The following is an 18,274-nucleotide window of genomic DNA, read 5'->3' on the forward strand; positions in this document are numbered from 1 at the left end:
AGGATGGAGAATTGTAAAACTTAAAATCTTAAGAATGGCAGTCATTCAAGCTAACAAATACAAATCTGAATAAGTGTAATTTTTTATTTTTCTCATCAGTGTGGGAAATTCTAATAGGCAAATATTTACATGATGAAACTGTATCATGTATCATGTATCATGAAACTGTATTTATGCCCCCCCCCCGCCCAAGTGCAGTTCTAGCAACTGGGTGTCCTGATTTCCATATATATATATATATATATATATATATATATATATATATATATATATTTTTTTTTTTTTTTTGTCTTTTCCTTTTCAGATAACCACATTTTAATATCAGCTTTGGTGATTGCTAGCACAGTAATTTTGACAGTTTTGGGAGCAATCGTTTGGTTCCTGTACAAAAGAAATTTGGATTCTGGTTTCACCACAGTTTTTTCAACTGCACCCCAATCACCTTATAACGACGACTGTGTTTTGGTTGTTGCAGAAGAAAATGAGTATGCTGTTCAATTTGACTAAGATCTTGGAAATTTCAGATTAAGACATCAAATGTTGACAGCGATTTCCTGTACAGGATTTTAATGTAAAATTTGACAATGAAAATCAGTTTTCATGGTATATTTCCTTATTCCAGTAACATTATTCTCATATAATCGTGACAAAAACTGATCTTTAGGTTCATCATAAGTTTTTAAAAAGGAATGATCATAAATACAATTTGGTAGTTTTAACCACCTCCCTAAATGTACCTTTCACTTAAAAAAGTTTAAATAAAGCCTAAAGTAGTAAAGTAGATAAAAATAAAAACCCAGTCTACTGCTCTATCTTCCTTCCCATTTGGTTGAACCACCTTAGGTTAGAATTGGGGAAGAAAACAAAAACAAAAATAACTCTTACCTACCACTGTAGTTTTAGTAATCACCAGGTCTTAACCAATTTCTAGGTCTTGCTCTTTTATTAATAAACATGAGAAAACATACCTATAAAAAGATCCTATACATTAAGACGTCACACATTACAATTTACTGTGGCAGACGATTCCCCTAATATTTTTATCTTCCCTTTTGAGTTAGATGTAGAAAATTTTTTAGATTTTAACCACCCCATATCCTACATTTTAAAATTTCATTACTTTTAGAACATCACTTTGGACAAGAAATCTTATTTTGTACTAATAACAAATGGTTAGAATGTCAATGAAATTTTATAAATTTTTTGAAGCAAAAAGGATTACAGCCATACCAGGAAGGTGTGGAAGTGGATGGCAGTGAGGATAATGCTTTGATCACAGAGCCCCTTTATTTAAGAATATTTCTTCTCTACCTCCAGATCTGTTCCTATATAAGGTGTGTCAGTGCTCCCCGAACACTGATGAACTATCATTCAAGGACATGAAAACTAGGGTAGCAAAAACTGCAGAAAAACACTACATACTACTGTAGTTGTGATGCTCAAAGTTGTCAGTAAAGATGAGAAGAATCTTTTTGGGGGTAAAAAATGAAAACGAGAGCTGAATCAAGAGTGATTTTCCTTAGCATTCTTTATAGCTTAAAAATACTAGAAAAGATAAATATATGGAGTTCACATAAAATTATATTTACTGTATTTAGAAACCCTGAAAGCTCAAAGTAGTAGTCTCTCTCCCTAACCAATGTCTCATCCATTATCTTATGGGAAAAACTTTTCTTATGGGGAGATACACTATCTCAAGCTTGACCAATGGCAACAAAGTCCCAGCTTACACGATGTGTCCACTGGCATTACGAATAACCTCCTTCATCACAATTAATGGCACTGTTGTTTAATGACATAGGAAAAACTACAAAGTGCTGACAAGACTATATGGTATGGCTGTGTGGTACTAAAAGAACAGATGTTACACTAGCCTTCTTACACAAAACAACTACACTCTGCAAGAGCTTTACATTTCTAAGTTTTTGGATACTATTTTATTCCTGGTAAGTTATTAATAGTGAACAGATTGGAATTCCTTCCTTTTTCTATTCAAATTCTACCAGTCATTTAAAAACTAAGACAGATCTTAACTCTTCCTTAAAACGTTCTCTAATAGTCACAGATTTCTACAGTATCCAATATAGTAGCCACAAGCTACATGTGGCTATTTATGTTAAAATTAAATATAACTTAAAGTTCAGTTTCTCAGTTGCACTAGCCACACTTCAAATGCTCAAACACATGTAGCAGCTACCGTAATAGGCAATACAAATTACAGAGCATTTCCATTTCCATCATCACGAAGTTTTACTGGACAGTGCTGCTCTAGAATCTCCCCTTCCACTTAACTCCCATACAACTAATTTTCTTGTTCATTTTGATCACTTCTACCCAATGGCAGCTCTTACAAAACAGCTACATTAAACTGATTTAATTTTCCATATTTGATTTCACCTTTCAAGTAAGTCCTTAGAGGTCCCTGGTTAGTGAAGTGTTAAATCTTAATTTTCTTCATACATCAGAATATCTGTAACAGGGCCTTTGCATCTATTCAGTGGTCAACAGCAAACTGGGTCATTCAAGTCTGTATGTATATTTTTAATATTATCAACATAACCATGCTTATTTATATTCAAAATGTATAAACTGCTTTCTTCAACATCTTGGTTTTGGTTAATAAGGACAGTATAAATTCTTACGTTTGGCAGGTATCTAGAGAGAATAACATTAAACTGCATTTTCCTAAGAATTTGCATTCTCTGTAGTGAGTGCTCTATGGTCTATTTCTGTTTATATGGTTTTAAAAGTAATTCACACGTACAGGGTATCAGAAGCTTATGCAATATTGAAATATGAAATAGTAAGCGGTACTACGGAACTGAAAGTATACTAAGCTCAAGCCACTGTGTATCTCTGGCATTAAGCATTTAATATGACAATAAACTGCATACCAATGGAATGTTTTCTACTAAATTAAAAAAAATATAACATTTATTTTTGAGAGACAGCGAGTGAGTGGGGGAGGGGCAGAGAGAGAAGGAAACACAGAATCCAAAGCAAACTCCAGGCTGAGCAAGCTGTCAGCACAGAGCCCGACGCGGGGCTCGAATGCACAAAACAGGAGATCATGACCTGGGCCGAAGTTGGACGCTTAACCAACTGAGCCACCCAGGCGCCCCCTACTATTTAAATTTTGAAGTAAGTTTTGTGGGTTAAGTAGAAGATACTTAACTTTCATGCTGAGTCTATTAAAAGTGTAATTGTTTGAAACTCAAAGCACCCCTTAAGGGCCCACAGAATAGTGAAACTGGTATCCTTAATTTTGTATTTTTCCTTTAAGGCAATGCAGAGATAACAGGTAAAAATTGAGCAAATGTTTTACATTTAGGGGCGCCTGGGTGGCTCAGTCGGTTAAGCGGCCGACTTCAGCTCAGGTCATGATCTCGCGGTCCGTGAGTTCAAGCCCTGCGTTGGGCTCTGTGCGGACAGCTCAGAGCCTGGAGCATGTTTCAGATTCTGTGTCTCCCTCTCTCTGACCCTCCCCCATTCATGCTCTCTGTCTCAAAAATAAATAAACGTTAAAAAAAAAAAAATTTTTTTTTAAATTTATATTTTTGTATGAATTGGGATTTTACTTCTTAAAAAAGCTTTAAGGTTTGAAGTCTACTTTGAGCACCAGTTCAAAAGGAAACATTTCAAACTATAAAGTAAATCAATCAGTATGCATTTTATTTCCAGCCAAGGTTTTACATTAAGACAAACTAAGTGTGGGCAAACTGTTGATTCACATTGGAGAAATTGCATGGTTTCTATTTAGGTTCTGAAAATGTAGTTAGTTGCCATAACATAAGACTATTTAATCTGAAACCACCTGAAGGTGTTTAAAAGTATATCCTAAAGGGTGTTGACAGAGGAAATATATACAGTGTTATGAAACTTTATACACAACTCCTGACCATGGTGTAGATCTATTCATGGTGAATAGGTGATGTTCATCTGTTCTCCAAAAGTGGTGAAAAATATTAAGTCAGTAAATAAATGCTCAGAATTACCAAGGAACAGTTAAAAACGACCAGGATCCAAACAGGTTATTTATATCGTATTTATCTATAAAGAAGTGACAACACTAAAAAACACATTGAAAACCAGTGTTTTAAACTTTAAATGTGGGATTTAAAAATATTCCATTAACTTGAGATTGCAGTAATTTTTTTTCCCAAATAGCATTTGATGGGCAATTCCAATATAATTTACAGCTGTAATACTCCTAAAAGGAATATCTACATACTATGGCTTATCAAATATAATCTGCATTTTGCAAATCAATACAAAAATTTATCCATCATTTATACATTTTATATTTATATACTTCTTAAAAATTAGATTTTATTGCTAAGTGAATTTAGGATTCGTATTAACTTTGGGAACCTAATATATAATGCTTTCATAACTTCCCAATTATTTTTTTTATAAACACTGGAAGCAAATGATCATGAAAATGAGACTGTAACTTAAGGCATTTTTGAAAAGAAAAATAATTAGGTGCCATTTTATTTCAAAAGCATATTTTGTCCCACTTTTTTCACTAGCAAGAAACTAAAAACATGAACCATTTTTTTTCATAAATATGACTACAGTAATCAAAACACAAAAAAGGGTCATCAGCATTACTTAGATATTTAAAACAAGGATAACATTTTCCCACTCACCGAAAAGAAAAGTACTTTTGATGACCAGTTTATAAACATCAGATTCATTGGCCATGTTAAAAGGTCCAGGAGAATTTTTAATTCAGCAATACTTGAGAATATATATATATATATAGATATATATATAGATATCTATCTATATATATATCTATCTATATATATAGATATATATCTATCTCCAATAGGCATTCCCCACAAAATTAAATCATACGTAATTGCCAGTTTTAATAAACACTTGTTCACAGATCATCCATTTGTCTTATATGAAGTTAGGCAATATCAAATGTTCTGTTATGGTCTCCATCTTCTTCGGAATCATCCTCTGAAGCTGTTGAAAGAAAACAGGATGATCAAGAATGATTTTAAGGGGGATGAGAATGGATGTGTAAATATGAAGCCAGAACAGCAATGACTTGTAAAATAAAAAAAACCCAATTTAGTATTCTGTTTGGTCAAGATGATAAGTTATGACAGGGTTAGGGGTGGTCTGACTGTGGGTGATGCCCATCCATATTGCTCCCACCCCCACATCTTTTTATGTTAGTTTTTATAAAAATGAGAATGCTTAAAAATATGCTTCAAGAACGTCTTCTAAAAAGCTTCTGAGATCAGCCTGTGTTCACAGTAGCTAATGATTTAGACACTAGAGAAAAAAATGAACTTAAGGCAAGTGCTCTCACACACCTGAGTAGAATCTGGTTTATTACCGCTGCATGTTTGATGCATCCGATGAGAATGAAAAAAAATGTACACAGAATAGGTTATGGGTATTCTTGCAATTTACATCAAAGCTATGTCTATACAATGCCAAGAAAAAGCTCTATTTAGTCCAAAAAGCTTTCATATAGACACAGCCTAAGTTAAAACAATTGGATTTAGTAAAAAACTTTTCAGATTATTCCTATGCCTCTACATTGTCAGAAACCTCATGTTTGTAACATTTCTGACCTCAATTTAAGAGCCATTGTAGTAGCTCAGAAGTTTAAAATAAACATCCTGGAATGTCAATAGGAGGGACCTAAGTATAAAACTATGGATTCTCTAAATTGTTATGTGTTGAGGAAAATGGAATTCACTAAAATAAACACCCAACCAGCATTTCCCCTATTATCAAGGGCAGAAAGGTTAAATGTATACTCTTCTTGTATTAATATTAGACCCAATATTTAAGAGCACCCAACAAATGGAATCAACAAAAACATCCTACATGTATGGATGAAACTTAAGTTTTCATGTTTCAATTTATCTTGCAGAAATCTTCCATCCATTTTTAGTAAATGATAGCAAGCATATACTTGGCTCATGAATGAGTAAATCCTATGGTTAAGTTTTATGCTATATTATGGAGAAATATCAAACTAAGAAATAAAACAGTTTTTCAGAGAATTTCTCATGTTTTCTCTTAAATTAACTCCACAAGAGAAGAAAATTCAGTGAGAACCAACTTTTAGAATACATTAATATTCTGGTACTTAGGAGTAAGCTTGTAGCACCCACAACAGCTTTTACTCTCAGCTGAATCTGGGTATATTTCACCTCTGTCTTTCTTACATGCTGGCAGTAGACATTGCTATGTTTAGGAAACTACTAAATGTTAGTTTAAAAAAAAGTAAAGCAATCTGGGGAAAATATTACTATCATCTAAAACAAATTACTACCATCACATCTGGCAAAGTATGAATTATAATTTGCTAAAAGAGATCTTTGTGTTAGGTAACATAAGGGATGTGAAGTTTATATAAAAGAAAAAAAAAGATGTATACCAAATGAATTCCCACTTTATATACCAGACTCCTTTATATACCATTTTCACACATACTAAACTGTGAAAAGGCATCTGGTTGTACCTCTAATCCTTTCAAAACTTAAAAATAGTACAAACTTAATGACAACAACCCATGTCTTAGAATATTCTAGGAATTAAAAGGCTCTCATGAAGACCAAGTCCTTCTCAAACTTTACTTCAAAGGGTAAAAAAACACGCACACTACAGGTAACACTCCACAAGTGTTTCGAAGATGAGTACAGAGAATAATCAAGTGGAGAATATATATTTTAAAACACTTCAAAGAGTGTAATGGAATCTGATCGTGGGGAGCCAGTTGCTTTGGGTGAAAAAGTACAATAGGTAGGGTAATCTTGAATTCCCAGGAACTATTTCAGAGCCACCAATATCTGTGCCCACCTGGTACGAAGCACCCTGGAGGTTGTAGGACTTTGAGGTTAAGCTGTGCAGATGCCTGTAAAGATTTGGGCATTAAGTGCCTTCACATAGGAGCCCAGGCAGAAGTCCTAATACTGGAACGTGATCTTAAGAGATTGGAGTTGCTGTCGGAGCTGGCTGCCTATTAAAGGTCCATGAGGACCTGAACAAGGAGCAAAAAAAAAACTATGGCTTCTGTTACGGACTCAGAACTAGGAATCTTTCACCCCTATTTTCCTAGAACTATACACAAACCCAGGGAAAACTTTTAATGATCTAACAAAGATGAATAACAAAATTTCTCTCTCTCTCTCTCTCACACACACACACCTAACAGATTTAGAAGTGTGGTTTGACCAGAAGTTTTCTTTTTGATTAAAATTAAGGCGATCAAAAATAAAAATTTTAAATAAAACACTAGTTAAAATATATCCTTCTGTACCTTAAAATTATTTTTTAAAAATATGCTTTGAAAAAGGTCAGTTGCCCAACCCATCTTTCCCAAATCAGTTATTATGGTATTACTACGCCTATAAATGAAGCTCTAATTTGGTAGAAAGCATATACAGTAAGGTTTTGGTCTGTGGATTTAATTTGCAAAAGAAATTAAACAAGTCTGGGAAGGGGAAATTCCACCTACTTTCGAGATCTTCCATATGTGCCTGAAGAGTTCTTGCAAGGTTAATAAACTAGAAACAATGCAGAAAGAAATATAGTAGTTTAAATGTTGCAAATTGCTCTAAAAAGAGAATCAGTATAGGAGATTCATTTCTACTTTAAAAAGTCAAACACCATTGAAGCCTTTAAAATAGGGGTCTTTCTACCCCCACATCAAAAATTACAAGCTTAAAATATTCTTTAACTGTTGTATATAATCACCATTATATAAATGGTCATGTAGAAATCATGAATCATGTAGAAACTGAAAGCTGCTATAATAAAATAATTTTATCTAATGGCATTTCTGTCTTGCATAAATACAACACTTCAAAAAATTATGGAGAAAAAATTAAAACCATTACAATGCGGACACAAATGAACACTCTTAGGGGTCAAAAAAACAAAACAGGAACAATTTTATCTTCCTGTCTAAATTTGATAGCTCCAGATGTATTACATTTATTTCGATACTTAAAAAAAATTTGTGAAAATGACTTCCACTTTAATAATTTGTACCTTTTACAAAGGCATGAATTATATGCTTTATATAAAGGTTTATTCATTTTGAAAAGATAAGTTACCTTTTAGGAAATCATCTTATGGCATCTACTATATTTAGGTACTACGATTTCTAAAGTACTTAAAAGTCCAGAGATCTTCGCTCAAATTATAAATGCTCGATAGTTCATTCTTTTTTCTCTCAATGATAATAATCTATCAAATGGCTTACAGGAATGTTCACATGAGGATTACAGAAAAATGTTTTACCAATTTCCAAACTATATATATTTGGTAATTTTGATTATTTGGTTATTTGGTAATTTTCAAGATAAAACAAAAACATTACACCTCACCAGAAATTTGGCTCCATTTTTAACAAAGTGAATATTTAAAAAATAGTCTGAAGTATATGTTTATGAACACATTTCAAGATATGAAGTGTTCACAATACTACAGTACTGATGCAGGCCCTAGCCCCTGCCACACAAATTGGGCGAGGCAGAGCGTATAAATTTCCTATGGTACACTGAGGTAAGTAGCATCCTATACTCATAAGCACCTAAGAGACAGCTAGCTCAAGTGTTAACATTAAGGTAAGAGTGTACAGAGTAAACACACAATAGTCCATATCTTAAGTAGTTTCTAGTAATATGAATACTTAAAAATTAGTACACTGCTAATCTTTTACAGGATAGTAACAAATGAAATTGAAGTTAATTTCCCATATTCTTTTGGTTTTTGGAGTTCAATTTAATAATGAGTTGTTTTTTTCCCTCCCAAATGAAAAAGAGCATTTTCCCTAGGTATTTTCAATTCCATCCCTGTTTTTCACTAAAATATATTCCAATTACCTTCAAGAGCTAGAAAATTACTTGTTTAAAAATAGCTTTTTGAAAAAATTAGCCTGCTTGATAAAGAAGGAAGAAAGCAATTCCCATTAAATCTACATTATCTTTATTTTCAAGGCACATTTTAATATAAGAGCTCCCTAAAGAAAACTAAATGTAAACATGTAAGACAATCTGCTTTCCAAAGCGAACACTTGCTGCATCACACCCTCCCTGCTCCCCCAACTCCAATATTACTTACTCGGACACGTGTGCTTGGTTCATTTGTATTTCCCATCATATCAGAAAAACTTTGTTCGCACAAGTGCAATAACACAACTAGGTAGAGACCAGAGCTGATAAACTCATACTCAGCCTTCAACAGGAAAGCAAGCGAGAAAAAAAAAAAATGAAGAATGAAAAATTAGTAGAATTGAGATTGATACTTATAGCATACCGATAAACTAGAGGAAATGTATTTACATCCAGCTCCTAGGAAGAGTATAATGCCAATTATTGAAAAAGAAAGAGCTGTCTTTCATAGTTTCATAAAAGTTCACTAATTGCCATATAATGTATTCAAATAGGTGTATGAATAACCTTTTCATTCTCATATAGTCTTCCTTTATGTAATGATTTATATAAAAGTGGGAAAAATCATTTGATGGTGGAATGAATGCTCTGGTTCTACATAAAGCTGAAAACTGATTTCATTACACAGATAGCTGTAACTATTTGCTTAAAAATTACCATTTCATCTACAGCAAAAATCAATACATTATGTGACTAAAATCCTATTCTGACAGGTTGTTCATGTAATTTAATTAACTTAAAGGCAACACTAAATATAAAAATGAACTAAAAAAAAGGTAGTAAAGTAACTTCCTCCTATCATTCACATAGAAATTTGCAATGGGTAAAAATAGATCTTTGGTTCAATGCTGTTCTGTTGGTTTTGAAGCTAAGAAAACAAATCATGAATATAGTGCTATTAAAAAATCTAATCTCTTCTGTAACTGTTACACAGTGATCTCTAAATTGTATCATATTTTGATAACTTAAGAAATCTATGTTCTTAGTAGCAACTTCAGCAAGTAACTGGTTATAGATTCTTCAGAATACTCAACAAATTTGAAATTAAAAGTTTCTCTAAATGCTTCACTTCATTAACTTTGTTTTTAACTTAAAAGAAAATCATGCATCCAGAAGATTAAAATGTATTATAAACTAATCATTTAAAATGAGGGTATCTGTCAGACCACTAAAATCCATGATTCACCAAGAACAAAGATGTTAAAGCCAGAAAGCTTCATCAAGACTGTCATTTTCCACCTAATATTTCTCAATGCCTCTCAATTATTTAAGAGGTGGGTCATTAAAATCCTTGAAGAACAATAAAAATACTCTTGGCTGTACTGAAAAGCCAAAGAACCACCTTCAAGAAACATGATGGAGTACCTACAGAAAGAATGGAAGAAGAAAACCATTCTTTGAAACCTACTCTGATTTTGAGGAAAAAAATAAAAATTTCTTTGCATCTTTCCATACTCTTTCTTCTTGTTCTTTAAAATACCACTGTCTAGGGACGCCTGGGTGGCTCAGGTGGTTAAGCATATCACTTCAGCTCAAGTCATGATCTCACGGCTTGTGAGTTTGAGCCCCTGGTCGGGCTCTGTGCTGACAGCCTAGAGCCTGGAGTCTGTTTTGGATTCTGTCTCCCTCTCTCCCTGCCCCTCCTCCACTTGCGCTGTGTCTCTCCCTCTCTCAAAAATAAATAATAAAACATTAAAAAAAAATTTAAGGGGGCGCCTGGGTGGCTCAGTCAGTTAAGCAGCCGACTTCGGCTCAGGTCATGATCTCGCAGTCCGTGAGTTCAAGCCCCGCATCGGGCTTTGTGCTGACAGCTCAGAGCCTGGAGCCTATTTCAGATTCTGTGTCTCTCTCTCTCTCTGACCCTCCCCCGTTCATGCTCTGTCTCTGTCTCAAAAATAAACGTTAAAAAAAAACTTAAAAAAAAAAACCAAAACTTAAAAAACTTAAAACTCTAGCTGTCTAGAGAGACTCCTTAAGAATTTAAGACAATTCCTTATTGAAAGTGGTACTCCTTTTGGACAACTGGCTTCATTAAGGAATAAAACAATAACCAGTATTAGAGTAGCATCTGTACTATATCAACTAATTTTTTTCATTCCTTAGATCAGTGATTCTTAACCTGGATCTAGGCAATTAGCTTCAAGAGATCTGGGAGTCCCTTAAATTATATGCAGATTTTGTGTCTATGTATATTTTGTAAAGAGTGTTCCTTGGTTTTAATCAGATTTTCAAAGGGTATCTATATTCGCACATTTAAAAAGAGTGTCCACAAAAGATCATATATTGCATGTTTCAATTTATATGAAATATCCAGAATAGACAAAGTCAAATAGAACACAGATTGGTGGCTGCCAAGGGATGGGAGAAGGGGGAAATAGGGATCCCCTACTTAATGGGTACAGGATTTTATTTTGAAGAGATGAAAATGTCCTGGAACTAGAGAGAGGTAATGGTTGTGTAGTGCTCAAGTGTACTAGTACCAATAACTGTTCACCTTAAAATGGTTACATTACATAAACTTCACTTTAATAAAAAAGGGAGAAAAGTGTCCAAACACTTCATTTAAAAGGTGTTTTTCAAGCATTCATGCATTCTGTCACCATCACCTCTCTTTTTATCACAAATATGCTAATAAGCACATTTGGATAGTATGGCCCTAGAGTTATCCTCATAATCTTTCAACATCTCCCACCTGAATTTTCCTTTAAAAAGGAAAAAATACTGAGCTCTAAATTTCAAGAAAAATTAGTGATCCAATCAACAGGGGGAGAAGGGAAGGAGAGATCAATACATACCAAAAAAATCTGAGACATGAGAGGATAATACATGAAATAAAATTTTAGTATCATCAGAGAAATCCTGACATTATGTATTTGTAGTGATACAAATACTAAAGGAAAGAAAAACAATGTGAACTTGGAATAAATGATTTCACATAAGATAACTCGTTCAACATATAGATGGAAGCGAAATGGGGAGGGTAGAGGGAATGAGACATGAGGAAGAACAGGGGATTATATAGGCACATAAAAAATTATTCCTAACATAAAAAAAAAAAAAAAACCAAAACAGGATGCAGATCTGGGGTTTGGTGTTTCAATTATTTTCCAGTACTCGGAGGCATTCACAATTGAGACAGCTCTGGGGAGAGAAGGTTGGCATGCCTACTTTGGGACCCATTTCCTAAGCTTTCCTTATTTTTAGGTTTATTTAGGAAGCATATGATGAATTTTACCTTACACTTAAAATTTGTGACTTTGTTATGTGCCTTGTGCTTTAAAAAGTTAGGGGGAAAATGAAAAATTATAGAATCATATAATACCTAATGTGGTAACAGAATTATATTAAAAACATTATTATTATTATTATTTTAATGCAGGTTTTCTGACCATGACTTAATCTTTTCTTCAAGAGTTGTCCTTTAAGCATAGAACAGACACTTACCAAATTAGGCAAAATATACTAACTTGTTCATTTGCATGAGCTCTATGTAGTTCATGAATATCAAAATCCTCCAGGTTAAGCTGCAACTTCTCTTTACAGAGTTCACAGGTGGTTACAGCCTCTAATGAAGAACCTGGTAAAATTAAAAGGAAAACTTAGTTTGCTATGTCTCCACAAAATACTATTCCTTGTAAAGTTTTAAGCTTAGAATATAGAGAATCAAAAGGGAGAAAGGAAGATTGCATTACTGCCATAAACCCGGTAAGGTCTCCTAAAATAACAACTGGTTAACACTAACGTGCTTGTCAGGTCCTAAGCTTATGCCCATTATTTAGGTGTCTGTTTTTTTCCTTCCAGAAATGCATGCTACCCCATCCTTGATGGTGGGAAGCTGACAATGGAACATCATCTGTACTTCCCGCTTCTTATTTAAGTACCTTGGCACGATGCCATGAAAACAATGTTAAATAATGTAGTATCCCAAACAACTAGTTACCTATATCCAGGCCAGTATCTCTGATGTGACAATATATACCTAAGACGTTTTGTCCTCTAAGAAATGTGCATTCCCTGTAAGCTAGGAGGGAACAAAAGGAATCCACCTTTGTCTAGGTAAAAACAGCTCCATTCAGTCATAAAAGGAACAAAGTCTTGATACATGCTACAACATGGATGAAAATAAATAAGTTACCAGGGATTCAGGAGAAAGGGAGGTGGGAGCTGCTGCTTAATGAATGAAGAGTTTTTGTTTTGGGGTGATAATAAAATTTTGGAAGTAGATAGTGGTGATGGTCACACAACATTCTGAACATACTCAATGACACTGAATTACACATGTAATAATGGTCAAAAGGGAAATTTTACTTTATATATATTTTATCACAAAAGGAAAAACAGTTCTTTCTGTCCAATATGCAGTTACTGGTTACTCCTAAGCTTCTGGCTCCAATTAAATCATTGGTAATTTTGTCTAATTAAACATATAGCCATTTCCCCCCATGCTTATTTTTAGACAGCTTTAAACTAAAATATACATATACATATATATATATATATATCCTAAAAGTGTGTGTATATATATATATATGTATATCCTAAAAAAATGTGTGTATATATATATATATATATATATATATATATATACACACACACACACACACACATATCCTAAAAGCAGAGAAGTCATGTGATTAACAGGGTAGAAGTTTAGATTCAATTAACATTTGTTGACTGTTATATGCCAAGATTTAGAAGGAAAAAGAAAAGTAGTAACCTCTGCCTTCAAGCTCTTAAAGCTCTTAAACAGTAAAATCTGGCATAAAGTCTAAGACAGCAGTAATTTATATGCATTTTCTTTTGAAAATAGTTGGAACAGAAAGTGAGTGCTATTCTAAGGTAGTATGTTCTCTGTTGTCTCAAAATGTCCTGTAGTCAAATTACATTAAGATAGTCACTATATTTACAGTATATGATTAAAACCAAGCTGTTGTTGCTGTTTTAGGAGTCTAACATACATAGAGATACTGAAATTAAAATGCATCTGGAATATTTTAATTAAAGACAATTAATATTGTACCACTGAACTAAATTCAGGATAAGTCCATACTATGACTGATGGAAAACAAAGAACGTGAAAGAGATTTATCAGACATTTGTTTTTAAAATTTTTAATGTTTATTTTTGAGAGCGAGAGAGACAGACAGACAAAGAGGGAGACACAGAATCTGAAACAGGCTCCAGGCTCTGAGCTGTCAGCACAGAGCCTGAGGTGGAGCTCGAACTCACGAATGGTGAGATCCTGACCTGAACCGAAGCTGGACACTTAACCTACTGAGCCACCCAGGCGCCCTACATTTATCAGACATTTCTTAGAACTATTCTCTGATTCAGAAGCAGGAGAAGTGTGATTATAAAATACGGACCTCTGAGATCATTTAGTACAAATTCTTTCACGTTTTAGTGCTTCATGTTTTTTCTTCTAGGAATTAAGTGACTTATAGAACAACGTTCAGTAGATCATATACAGCTCAGAAAAGCCCATTTATCCCTACATGTTTAATCTAGGGCTCTTTCCATTAAGACCCCACCTCATTCAGTAGGCCCTGACTGCCTGACTGCATTCGCCTCAACTTGTACTAGACTTGCTTTATTCATTTTCGTATACCCTGAGAGTTTAACAGTCCATACGTGGCAGCTGCTTAATAAATGTTTAAAATCAATCTCTACCAGAATGAATCTTCTACTAGATGGGGTCTTTACTAAGTATGAGAAAGCCTTTGTGAAAATTTATCAAGAAGGTTCAGTTCTTGAGATCTTTATATTCATCTGATCATATCTTAGAAAGCTTATTAATAACCTGGTAACACCCATCTAATTGAGTATTTACCACATGCCCAGTACTGTGAGAAACTATAAACGTCATCTCATTTGACCTTCACAACAACCTTATGTGGTAAGAATTACTCACTTTTACTCATAATGGATCTGAGGCCCAATCCCAGACCTACTTAAGAACATTCAAAAGTAGATCTAAGGCATCAATGTTTTTTAAAACTCTAAGGGATAATTTTGATCAGCAGCCAAGGTTGAGAACCAATGTTAGAAAAACTTACTCAAGATCCTTCAGTTAAGTTTTAGTGCCATTATTCCAATCTAGGCCTAACAATGTTCTTAACACACTGTATCAACTGTTTTCCTGCCTACACAACGCTAAATGTCTAACTGCAAATGTATTAGAAGGTGAGTCAACTTGTTTCTCATTTTGGTAATGGCTAACATTGCTGGGCCCTTACTAAGTGTCAAGAACAAATGCTACCATGCTGAACATTCATTTAATCTTGATAATGGCCCAGGACATGATAAAGCCAAGAAGCTATCACACCACCGTACAGCTAAGAAGCTGCAACAGGTGAGATGGGTCTTCCCCCACAGCACTGGGATCAGGCTAGTTTAAAAGAAAACATAACCTCCCTACCCCAAAGGAGGCCTTGGTTACCTAGCTACAAACAAATTTTTCCCAGGATTCTCATAATCTCCAGCTTGAACAGGTTACCCAAGTCTTCCAAAATGATGATTAAAATCAGTATTAACGGGGCACCGGGGTGGCTCAGTCGGTTGAGCGTCCGACTTCGCCTCAGGTCATGATCTCGCAGTTCGTGGATTTGAGTCCCACATTGGGCTCTGTGCTGACAGCTCGGAGCCTAGAACCTGCTTCTGATTCTGTGCTTCCCTCTTTCTGCCCCTCCCCTGCTCATGCTCTGTCTCTCAAAAATAAATAAATGTTAAAAAAAAAAAATCAGTATTAATGCCATCCTACCTCACAAATTATTTTCCTGTCACCAACTATTATCAGACCATCAATCTCATACAATAGCATACACTGGTGCACCTGGGTGGCTCAGTCAGTCAAGCATCTGGCTCTTCTTATCAGCTCATGATCTGACGGTTCGGGCCCGTATGGGGCTCTGTGCTGACAGCATAGGGCCTGCTTGGGATGCTGTGTTTCCCTCCCTCTCTCTCTCTCTCTGCCCCTCCCCTGCTTGCTCTCTCTCTCAAAACAAACAAATATTTTTAAATTGTGCACATTTACTAATCTCATCTAATTTCCCACCCTTCTTACCTTAGGAGTCATTTTTACTTATATCCTCTGGTACTCATGGTCTAACAAATTTCTCTCAACTTTAAAATTAAATTTCACTCTCTCAAAATAAATAAATGAACATTAAAAAAAGAGGGGTGCCTAGGTGGCTCAGTCAGTTAAGTGTCTGACTCTTGATTTCAGCTCAGGTCAAGATTTCATGGTTTTGAGTTTGAGCTCTGCATCGGGCTCTGCACTGACATCTCAGAGGCTAGAGCCTGCTTCTGATTCTCTGTCTCCCTCTCCCTCTGCCCCTCTCCAGCTTGCACTCTCTCTCTCTCTCTCTCAAAAATTAATTATTTATTTATGTTTATTTACTTTTGAGAGAGAGAGAGAGAGCGAGCGAGCGAGCGGGGGGGGGGGGAGAGGGAGAGAGAGAGAGAGAGAGAGAGAGAGAGAGAGAGAGAGAGAGAGAAACACAGAATCTGAAGCAGGCTCCAGGCTCTAAGCTGTCAGCACAGAGCCGGACACAGAGCTCAAACTCACAAACTGAGATCATGACATGAGCCCAAGTCAGACACTTCATCGACTGAGACACCCAGGCGCCCCAAAAGAAGTAATATTTATTTATTTATTTATTTATTTTTTTTATTTATTTTTTGGGACAGAGAGAGACAGAGCATGAACGGGGGAGGGGCAGAGAGAGAGGGAGACACAGAATCGGAAACAGGCTCCAGGCTCCGAGCCATCAGCCCAGAGCCTGACGCGGGGCTCGAACTCACGGACCGCGAGATCGTGACCTGGCTGAAGTCGGACGCTCAACCGACTGCGCCACCCAGGCGCCCCAAGAAGTAATATTTAAAAAAAAACAAAAAAAACACAGTACAATACATTAAATTTTGAAGCAAGATTAATGAAGTTCATTAATGCTTTTGCTTCAAAAATTAATTACCATACTTTTGATAAGAGTATAAATTTGACAATCAGTAAATTATAATCAGATTTGGTAACTAAAATGTATATGTACGTGCATCTCTTGGAAAGACTGCAAAAACAAAACACACAAAAAGGCAAATCTTACCAGAGTTAATTTTGGCCTGTAACCACTTTTTCATACAATCTTGGTGAACATACTGCAAGCTTCCTGTGCACTTGCACGGCTCTATCAGCAAGTTAGATGATGATGCAGCTGCCATCTGACAAATTCTACATAAGTCACCTTCTTCTTCTTCAGAGTCCTCTAAAAGGAGGCTAGAAAAGAAGGAACATCTTGTAAATACAGCTATCAAAACTTACCCTGGTTGGTCATTTCAAATCATACATAATCTCAAACAATATTTTTGTTATTTCTATTCATGTTCTAAGTAGAAAAAAAGCAAACAACCATAAAAAACTCCAACCACCATTAAAAACCAATTCAATGAGAATGAAAATGACAATAACTGTTTTAAAGGTAAATGAAACAGGATATCCTATTATTTACCTTCAAAGGCTTTAAGTAATTTTGTCTTTGATATCACACTTATTTCGTATCACACCTTATTTTTCACAATCACTTTACAAATATCCCAAGAAATTTTAATTTCTACAGTGTCGTAGACTACTTCAGTTCCAACGGTATAAAGGTAATGTACTTACATACTTAGCACTTTCCTCCCCCATCTCCGAAAAAACATTTAGGACAACTTCAAAAAATTAAATCCGGGCTTGTGTTTTTTCACTTACATGCTATCAGAACCACATAGGGTTAAACTGATAAACTTTTTGTGCTAAATCACAGTAAAAGAACAAAGACTTTTATTCATTTCCCCCACCCCTAGCAATGTTATTTATTTAATCATCCTCATTTCAACAGAGTAGGCTTTTAAAGTGTGAAGCAGTTTTCATTAACCTATGTCCTCTAACAGCCCCACATGTACTGCTTAATTTAAATGCAGAATGATAGCCATTTATATATATATTTTACAAATATTTAATGTTTGTTAAAGTGCTTATTGCCTTAGTCCACTGCTGGCATGAAAGAAGTAACTCAGTAAATTACAACTGAATGCTAAACTGTTACTAAAATACAACCTGGATGATACAGGTTCCTAATGAATTCAGCAAAAAGATGTATGGAAAGAGGATTAGATGTACAACTGTTAGGTGATTATCATGGTCTGGTTAAGCCAGAGATATAACCTCAAGCATAAATATTTATGTTTTACCTTCAGATTTAACTTTCTCTGGCTTATACTTTCAATTATTTTTACTGAAGAGTTTCAATTTTTTAGACTTGTATTAATTTACTTGTGGAGTGTCTTGAAATCACATATTA

General features: G+C 34.8%; 2 protein-coding genes across 16 annotated transcripts in view; one reads left to right on the plus strand and one right to left on the minus strand.

The window, feature by feature from the left end:
- The window catches only part of LY75 (lymphocyte antigen 75), a 135,945-nt gene extending 133,238 nt beyond the window's left edge, over positions 1–2,707 (plus strand). The window contains exon 39 of the mRNA XM_058694564.1: positions 305–2,707. Coding sequence (XP_058550547.1) covers positions 305–507 — 203 coding nt within the window. The 3' untranslated portion in view covers positions 508–2,707. The remainder of the gene's footprint in view (positions 1–304) is intronic.
- A 944-nt stretch (positions 2,708–3,651) lies between these two features.
- The window catches only part of MARCHF7 (membrane associated ring-CH-type finger 7), a 61,074-nt gene continuing 46,451 nt past the window's right edge, over positions 3,652–18,274 (minus strand). For 3 of the 15 annotated variants that reach the window (XM_058694670.1, XM_058694578.1, XM_058694631.1), the window contains 4 exons: positions 17,039–17,208; positions 12,404–12,513; positions 9,106–9,219; positions 3,652–7,544 (listed from right to left, as the gene is read on the minus strand). In XM_058694670.1, the coding sequence (XP_058550653.1) occupies positions 7,386–7,544; positions 9,106–9,219; positions 12,404–12,513; positions 17,039–17,208 (553 nt within the window). In that variant the 3' untranslated portion in view covers positions 3,652–7,385. Of the gene's footprint in view, positions 7,545–9,105; positions 9,220–12,380; positions 12,514–17,038; positions 17,209–18,274 lie in introns of all 15 variants that reach the window. The other 12 variants (XM_058694594.1, XM_058694649.1, XM_058694613.1 and 9 more) reach the window with 9 other exon arrangements.

This window comes from Neofelis nebulosa, chromosome 2 (assembly GCF_028018385.1).
Source record: "Neofelis nebulosa isolate mNeoNeb1 chromosome 2, mNeoNeb1.pri, whole genome shotgun sequence".
Lineage (NCBI taxonomy): Eukaryota > Metazoa > Chordata > Mammalia > Carnivora > Felidae > Neofelis > Neofelis nebulosa.